This window comes from Leptodactylus fuscus, chromosome 2 (genome assembly GCF_031893055.1).
Source record: "Leptodactylus fuscus isolate aLepFus1 chromosome 2, aLepFus1.hap2, whole genome shotgun sequence".
Taxonomy (NCBI): domain Eukaryota; kingdom Metazoa; phylum Chordata; class Amphibia; order Anura; family Leptodactylidae; genus Leptodactylus; species Leptodactylus fuscus.
The window spans coordinates 237,782,122-237,791,497 of NC_134266.1; the positions used below are offsets into that span (position 1 = coordinate 237,782,122).

The window sequence follows — 9,376 nt, forward strand, 5'->3', positions numbered from 1 at the left end:
AAAGGATGCCCAACTTCTAGTACTACCCAAGCTGGTAAATATCCCCCTTCTATGATGAGTAAATTCCTCTACTATATGTCCTGACAAACTTCACCTGTACTTGTAACTTACCTGTTCCTGTTTAGTCTCCGTCAGTACAGTGTCTGCTCTTTGCCCAATGGCCAGCAATTTGGAGCCTATAGAAGCAGTAACACATAACTGGAGTGATATATGATATATGACCTGGACAAGAAGTGCAAAGCTGTATGATTGGCACATAGAGCAAGTTTACGAAGACTAGAATATATGCTTTACCAGACCATGTGCCTGCACTGCAATGTGAACCAGATTGTAGATTTCAGGGCTCATTTATGCCACTAAACTGTCATAAATTGTTATAAATCCAATGGGGCCTCCACATGCCATGTTCCTCATGATGCCCCCTTCCAGGTAAATTTTTGAAGGCCGAGAAAAACTAAAAAAAAAATGCAAAAATGTGCAACTTTTTGGTGCCCTATACGCAAAAAACCTGTTGTACAAGGTATGACAAATAGTGTTCAGCGAGTAGTATTCGATAGAATACCTCGCCGATATAGGAATGCGTGTTATTGTCCGAACACCAAGGGGTTAATCCATCGAATATTCGAAGCGTTTAACCCCTTAGTGTTTAGCGGATTACATGCATTCCTATGCCGGCGAGGTATTTGATCGAATATTACTCGCTCTACACTAATGATAAATCTTCCCTACTGTGTTAGTTTATGTGTATGAGGAACACAGCAACCAACGTAGCTTGAGAAAAGTATCGGAGTCACGGTAGGAGCGGAGACAACTTCTTGATCCCAACATGTCATTGCCAATAAGAACTGAGCTATCGGTGCAACTGACTGGATTCCATAATTCCCAAACACAAGCAGGGCCAGCACGAGTCCATGATGGCACGTATTTCAAAACTTGTTGCCGTTCACTGGGCAATTTATGAAGACTGACATACCCAACTTGAAAATCCAGTGTACAGTGAGTTATATGCCGTAACATTGTGTGCACTGTTATAGAAGACTGCAAGGTACTAAACAATGCCAAATTATACCTGGCAGAGCGCACCATCACTATTCTTTTTAGAAGCATATTAATAAATATTAGTAAATCGGTCTTGCTCTGAGCTATAGGAATGGAGCAGAATTATTTAGGGGTTGTGAGAAGGTGACAGGTAGAGTGTTGGAGTCCAGATATATCAGCCCCAGGTTTCTGACATATGTGTGGTCCAGGGAGGATCTGGAGTAGGCCTCAGCACAGGTGTAGATCCTGAGCTCAATACTTGGCCAGAAAAGGCTGCAGATCGTGAATTCCAGTGCAGTTCCATGAGGTGAAAGGAGGTGTGAGGTTCTGTCCTGTAACTCTGAGTCCGGTGAGAAAACATTGCTCCTGTTTTGTTCGTGTGGCTGGAAGTAAGTGACACGTATAGTTAGGTTATTAGTTCTGCTTAGTTAGTTGCTCAGACGAGCAGGTTTTTTATTTAGTTTTTGCCTGAAGTTAAGGCTGTATTTTTTTTTGCTCATTTTGTGCCTGAAGTCAAGGTTTATTTTTTTTCCTGTTTCTTTTAAATAAACCAGTTTGCTGCACATTTTGTGTCCCTGTCTTGACTGTTTGGGTCTACAGAGCTACATTTCCCACAGGGTCTATTGGGAGACTAAATAAATTTGGTTTGGAGTTAATTATTGGATTGAGTGGCCTGATTAATTTCTAAGGTCTGTGATGGGGTGTGAATTAAATTTAGGATTTAAGGTCTGGTAATTTAGGGGTCTGGGTTAGGGTCTAAATTAATATAGGATAGTGCAGCCTAGAAAAATGTTGGTCTTATCTGTGGTCTGAATTAAACATGTCTGATAATTTGGAGTTAGTGTAGTTTCTCTATTGGTGGTTTAGATGGGGAACCTAAAATGACCCCCTTGAATGAATAAATGTTGCTCACCGGAAGGAACTAAGATAAGAGTGACTGACTATACATATTAGTCAATCGGAAAATGGCTAAGGTAAACCTCTGGAAAAAATTTCTATTTCTAAAACTAAACTTATTCATTTAAGTTACTTGACCTTGAGCAAAATTGAACTTGTATTTAACCCGCCTATACCCACAACACCTGGAAATACTCCCACTGTAAGTTAGACCTGCTCGAATGGTATATAAGGAGACAACAGCGACAGATCTGCACAGTGGATTTCTCAAGGATTCTTTACACAATGTTCAGGTTTCTCGTACTTGCTGCTCTTGTAATTTGCGGTAAGTTCTCCCATTTTTTGATGATACTTGTTCTCACAAGAAATTTATTGCTAACTTGTAAGAGAAAGTAATACTGATGATACAATGTAGTTTTAGCAACTTTTCCGATACTTATATGTATTTACCTGGTTCTGTATTAGGTTTTCAGCACTTCATAGATACCATGCTGATAATTTAACAATATAATATGATTTCCAAGATTTTGGCCAGTGATTGAAACTAGAGATGAACGAGTAGTGAAATAATTGAGATTCGATATTAGTTTCGAGTAGAGCCTCAATATTCGACTACTCGATCGAATATCGAATCCCATTATAGTCTATGGGAAAAAATGCTTGTTTCAGATAGGAAAAAAAAAAGTACATTGTGATCCCTATATGGGCCTTAAAATTTAATGTCTTACGTAGCAGAGTTAACCCGGCATTCTGCAGCAGGATAAATTGCTGGAGCGAGATATCTTGTCACTGAAGACAACAAATGGCAATGAAGATTCATTGCAGGAACCTTTTTTAATGATATTTAATTGCCTTTTGTTGCCTTCTGTGATATCCCACTGCATAAAGTCAGGTTAAGCATGCTATATCTGTACTTAGACGGCGTTCACACTGCTGTTGCTGTCCGCCCCGGGGTGTCAGCTGTAAACCTCGAGGAAACTGGACAGCAGACGGCTTGCGAGCAGTCGGCTTTAAAACTCATTCATTTGAATGGGTTTTAAAAGGTGACCGCCTGTGCACGATTTCATCCTTCTCCACCAGGAAACGGGGTTTTTTTTCAGCGGACACAAAGTTCTGCATGTAGGACTTTGTGTCCACTGAATAAAAACGGTTTCCAGGCGGAGAGGGTGAAAACGCTCACGGGCGGTCACCTTTTAAAACCCATTCAAATGAATGAGTTTTAAAGCCGACCACTCGCAAACCGTCTGCTCTCTGGTTTCCCTGGGGTTTACAGCGGACACCCCGGGGCGGACAGCAGCAGTAGTGTGAACGCTGCCTTACTGTTCATTCAAACTCCTCTCAGACATGTTACACTGACCATTTGTTTTCCAAATTTCAGCATTTTTTAATATCAGTGTTATTCTACCCATAGGACAATGTCATAATGATGACATCCGCTATCTTGAAGATAATGAAAATGGACGTGTGGTAGGAGGAACTAACGCAGCAAAGGGAGCCTGGCCCTGGCAGGTCGGTGGTTACCTCTACGCAGTGAAAGACGTATTCTCTGTATAAGGGACTAGACTTAGTCCTGCTACTATAGATAGACTCACTGTTTGGGATACTAATATTGTAATATATAGAGGTACAATGGTGTCCGTTGATAATCCTTGTACTACAATTGCTCCTACCTTATTATTCTCATTCAGCAATGGAAAGAAATTCTTCATGCATTGACTTCCTAGTGAGCAAGAAAGCCAACTAATAAGCGGTGTAAAGTTACTAATATAGTAATATGCAGGTTTATCAAGTAGTATCAGACTCAGATAAATGTGGCACAGCTTAAGATTGTCTAGCCTAAAATGTAGACGCTATTAGTAAATGTGTCCCTTATGTTATACCTGGTGCAGGGCAAGACACAGGCATTTCCTCTGTAGTGCTGTTTGCTCCGGCTCTATGCCCTGTACTAGGTATAATACACTGGCCCAGATCTACTAAGAGTGTAAACGTAGACATGACGTGTGAAACTCCACCAGATTTATCACAGTGACTGAGGTGAAACTAAAAGCACCAAATGTTCACAAAACACTGGAAAAGCTAATTTAGTCATTATGTGATAAAGTCATTTCTATTATTTTTGTCATTGGCGTCCTCCAGGTATCTCTTCAGTATCTGTCAGGCAGCAGCTGGTATCACACCTGTGGAGCTTCCCTCATCCGTGCTAACCGTGTCCTGACCGCTGCTCATTGTGTGGACAGGTAGTTTTTACTTCTGTATTATGTTCTCATTATATTATATTCTAATACCTTATATATTGAAGTAATGTCGGTAATGTCACCAAAATTATTGGAAATACAATATTTATACTACAAAACCTTACAAGATATCAGTGAATCCAGTGTCATGGCCAGTCAAAATATAGGTCAGGTCCTATCTTTTTTCATTTTCATTGATCACTCCATACACTCAAATGTATTGGGGATCTGTGAAAAAAGCTGCCCCCGGGGTACAAGATGTTCATTTTTTACAATCTTTTTGCACCTCAACAATCTGAATATATCTTAAGGTCTCATGCACATGATAATAGTCTTAATCCACAATTGCAGATAAAAGTACCAACCCATTCACTTGTATAGGCCCATACACATGTCCATAGTTCTTGTGGCCATGTGTCCATGCCATATACAAGGACTGCAGATTATAAAGCATGTCCTATCTCTTGCCTGAATTTGCAGCTCAGCTAAGTGTAGGGGATTATCCAATTCTTTTTGTGGATCCCTGACTGTGGATGACATGCGGATATGTCTTTGCGGATTGCAGATCAGTAATGTGCATGAAGCCAAAGTTTGGTCGTCTCAGTAGAAAATGCTGCAGGGCCAGGTATTGTGGCAATAAGGGTCCATTCACAGAGTTTTTTGGCGAGGATTTTGGCGCTAAAAATCCATGTGGAAAAAAAAAGTATCCCATTGACTTCAATGGGTTTGTTTTTCTGCTCGGAAAAAAGAACCCATTGAAGTCAATGGGAGGATTTTTTTCCTGGATTTTCAGCACCAAAATCCTCACCAAAAAAACTCAGACAACAAAATAAAAATGTAATTCTCTAGAGAGAAAGTCATATAACATGACTTTGCTGTGACTTTTTACTCCAGTTCTCATAAAATTGTAGCAAAACTGCAACACAGTCACTATATGTAGGCTTACTCACCAACAAGTACAATAAGTTGCAACCATGCAAATAGTCATATATGATTCTAGAAAACTGAACACAATTAAAATTAAGCTCTTATAAGGATATTCCCATCCCAGCCCAATATGGCTGACATGAGAATACCCATCTATACACAAGAGTCAGAAACGGGCAAGGTGGCGGAAACAGCCGAGGTGACGGTGTTATGCAGTTTCCATAACTTCTATGGCAGTGAATGCAAGTTCTGGAACATGTAACACAACAAGGTATGAGTTATAGGCTGTACTATTTTTGTAATTCCCATTTACTTCTATTGAAGTCACAGAATCAGTGTTGTACATCCAACTTGGCTATTTCCGAAATCCCAGAATCCTCTGCTATACAGACCGGTTATGCTCATTTCAGCTATAAAGGCCTAGAATAATAATAATGCAACATTCATTCTTGTGGCTGGAGAAGTAGATTGTTAATAACAAAATGTACCAAAGCTAAAAAAGGAAGAATGATCTGCTGTAACCCTGTGAAGCCGGTAATCTGTAACCCGGTGTATCGCTGTGTAGCACCTGCTGGAAAATGAGTGACAGACTGATAATCCGTGAATCTGCTGCATACAATATGTTAGTGCCTAAATGACCTTTGATGTTGTGTCCTATGGCTTCGTTTTGCTTTGAAAAATGACAGAACATTTAGTACAGCCACTATATAAAACGTTCCATCTTGTCTTCTCTCACAGAACTGTTTCCTTCCGTGTGGCCCTTGGAGAACATAGTCTGAGTGCTAATGATGGCACTGAACAGTACATTTCCGTCTCCTCCATCAGAAAACATGCCAGCTGGAACACCAACAATGTTGCTGCTGGGTAAGACATCTTGTAGGATTTGGATCTCTATGGCCATCTGTCCCTGGCAATGTTTAGTTAGAGCATTGGTAATGGGAACTTTGCAGCCTGTTTTCTATTAAATGGAAGTGTGATAGGTTAATAAAGCATACTAGAAAATGTTCCCCCATCTCCAACACAATAGAAAAAAAAATAAAATGGGAGTTATATTTTAAATTCTACCTATAGCAGGTTCTTCTTATTATTAATAATCTTATTATTACTAGTACTATTGCACTAAGTAATATAGTTATTATTATCTATTCTTATATAGCAGTTACCACCAGCCATATGTGCAATAATCCACCAGCGCATGAGAAGACATTTTATCTTTAGGACTGTAAATATGGTCAGGATGTCTGAGACTAAAAATACATGCAGGATTACATGTGTATGACCTCCCCATACAGATATGATATTGCTATCCTGTGGCTGGCCTCCAGCGCTACCTTGAACAGTGCCGTAAAACTGGCTACTCTTCCAGCAAGTGGAGCTACCCTGGCCGACAAGTACAACTGTGTTGTTACAGGATGGGGAAGACTCAGCAGTAAGTTGTTTGCATACAGTATTTTCCCATAGAGGCTTGCATGTGTTTTGTGAAATTAAATTTTGCTGTGTCTTACTAAATACAAGATGAGAGGCCATTGTCCTTGTTGTATACGCCAATTACATGTCTCCTTGAGTCTGAGGTCCCACAAGATTACTTCATTTATTTTGCTGGTACTGTAAAACACAGCATTTTTGTTTCCGCTGTATCTCAGCTATGCAAGGCCATTGCCTGAGTCACATTTTCAATATTTAATCCTATAAAATCTGTCAGAAAGAAATTATATAATTCGCAATTTACAATAAATCACTTTATTATAATATTTCATCCATAAATCTAAATCTTAAAATGCATATACATGTAAGGAAAGATTAAAATTGTATACATTGTATAACTTTCCTTTATACAAACAGTAAAATGTATTTTCTGACACTGGACAACCACTTAAAGCTAAGGCCCCACGGGATGTCCAGCAGCAATAGTGTTTCCGTGCCGTGGGGCTCCAGCCTTAAAGAGGTCTGGTCTGTGGTCTGACTTAGGAAATACATTTTAAATATCTTTGGAGGGAATCCCAGGGTCTCCTGTTTATCACCCTCATCTGTTAGTCAGAACAGAGAGAGTCAAATTTTATTGCAATGATTATAATGAAAGATAATTCTTTCTTTTACAGCCGGTGGATCTCTTGCCACTATTCTCCAACAAGCCACTCTGCCCGTTGTCGCCCATTCAACCTGCTCTCTGAGCTCCTGGTGGGGCAGCACTGTCAAGACCACCATGATCTGCGCTGGTGGAGATGGAGTCAAGTCTTCCTGCAATGTAAGCATTACCCATCATTCACAAATATTTACTACCAACATTGTAAACAAGAGATACAATACATGAATTCCCTGGGCTATATGTTGTCTGATGGCCCTATATGCCACTCTATTTAATTATACATTGTTCTGTGGAGAAGACATTAGTATTATCAAACAGACATTGTTATATTCAATCTATTGTGTATCTTAGGGTGATTCTGGAGGACCCCTCAACTGTTCTGTCAATGGTGTCTATCAAGTCCATGGTATTGTCAGCTTTGGATCTTCTCTTGGATGCAACTACTTCCAGAAACCATCCGTGTTTACCAAGGTCTCCTCTTACACCTCCTGGATCAACAGCGTAAGTGTTTTATATGATATGAGTGTTCTAGGTATGATTTCCAAACTATGATATCAACATGACTTACGTCCCTTAAGATAATTTCTTAGTAATTTCCATAATATCAGATACCACAGTTCATTTGGGCAACCAGCATAACTATACATTGCTTGATATAGATGTATAAATTTAGACTTGCAGCCTGTTTTCCAATGTTGTAAAAGCCACATGCAGTGGAAACCAGCCCACATGTGGCAATATAGGTCGACACCTGTAATACGTGCCCAATCATGGTGGCAGTATACAGACTGGGTTTCTTCAACATGTGGCTGCCAGAGTGTGTGAACATACCCTTAAACTATAGAATTATTTCTCCTAAAGTGTTTATTGATCTGATGTTACATTTAGAACATACGGACTATAAAATAATCCCATCCCTTCCCCAGACATCTAATAAATACAAATGAATGGCTTACAATCTTTATATTTTCTTTTGCAGAACATCTAAATGGATCCGTCCTATCTCCATGGAGGGAACCTGACAAAAGCTACAACATACAATCCACCTGTGTTGTGTAAAGAAAAACTTGCTAATAAAGAACTTATTTCCAGTCAATGCTTCGCTCTGTTTTTCTATATGTGATAAATGGGACTAAACACAGAACATTATGAAACGTTTATGGAATACAGATCTTTACCATTATGGTATCAAGAAGTTCCCTGACCCCATTTCTTGCCCTCAGACCTTGGTCACATGTAACAAGTTGTACAAGTCCCTAGTATTCAGTGGTGTGTCTCCTCCAGCCCCTAGTGGTCAGAGATGCAGACACCTAATTCATGTAGTATAGCAGTTTGTTGCCCCCAAAACATATTTGTTAAAACCCAGAACTGTCTTCTTAAAAGTAAACCATTGTTCAGTCTACATATGCATAATTCTTATCATAATCACAACATACAATGAGCACAATGCTAGTAGTCTCATGGCAAGTCTCATGGACCTCTCATGACCTCGGGCACATGCGGTTTTAAACATCGCTAGAAAGCTGACAGCACACATTGTAAGGAATCCCCCCCCCCCCCTCGACAGTACTCATCCATAGACTAGTACTGGGGGCATTCCTCACAGCTCAGAGTCATCACTAGGCTCCCCCTTTGACAGTTCAGGGCTATGGACAAATACTGTCAGGAGGATCATTTCTCACAGCCCAGCTAGTCTGTCAGAAATGCCCTTCTGACAGTGGGCAGACATCAGTAGTGGCACCAATATCTCTTGACCCGGGGCACATAACAGGAAAGCCAACAACGCGCTGAATGTATATAAAACCGCATGTGTCCAAGGACATGAAAGGTCATCTTTAAGAGAGAAGGCCTTCAATAGCTAATCTTGAATGACCACTTTAACAACAAATTCTAGAAATAAAGTTTTATCTACTTCGGCCATTGACTCCTCTCATGCCAGCAGGTCTTATCCTGAATAGGTGATATAATTATTGTCAGAACATCAGCAATTGTCACACGAGTTCTCTTTATGGGATATCTCAAATCGTGACCTGTAGCGTTACGATACACTGCTGGGTATTCAGTTATTGAGACCCAGTGGCATAACTAGGAATGGGACCTCGAACAACTGACCCCTAACGCCCCCCCCCCACTTCCCCGGGCGAGGTAGCAGGGGTGGCATTGCTTATGCAGAGGTCAGACACTTTTGTAATAG

The 9,376-nt window shown here is 40.2% G+C and overlaps 1 protein-coding gene across 1 annotated transcript; it reads left to right on the top strand.

Annotated features, from left to right (window-relative positions):
* The first annotated feature begins 2,220 nt into the window (after positions 1 to 2,220).
* Positions 2,221 to 8,241, top strand: LOC142194124 (chymotrypsin-like elastase family member 1). Its single transcript, XM_075263142.1, has 8 exons — positions 2,221 to 2,260; positions 3,347 to 3,444; positions 4,072 to 4,172; positions 5,835 to 5,960; positions 6,389 to 6,525; positions 7,196 to 7,341; positions 7,534 to 7,714; positions 8,162 to 8,241. The coding sequence occupies exons 1-8, from the start codon at positions 2,221 to 2,223 to the stop codon at positions 8,239 to 8,241; spliced, it is 909 nt and encodes a 302-aa protein (XP_075119243.1).
* Positions 8,242 to 9,376: the final 1,135 nt, after the last annotated feature.

Bases quoted from the DNA above. Each gene is read 5' to 3' on its own strand.
- LOC142194124 (XM_075263142.1), top strand. From the start codon at position 2,221: ATGTTCAGGTTTCTCGTACTTGCTGCTCTTGTAATTTGCG. The intron at 6,526-7,195 runs GTAAGTTGTTTG...TTTCTTTTACAG, and splicing joins AGGATGGGGAAGACTCAGCA to CCGGTGGATCTCTTGCCACT. The intron at 7,715-8,161 runs GTATGATTTCCA...TTTCTTTTGCAG, and splicing joins ATATGATATGAGTGTTCTAG to AACATCTAAATGGATCCGTC.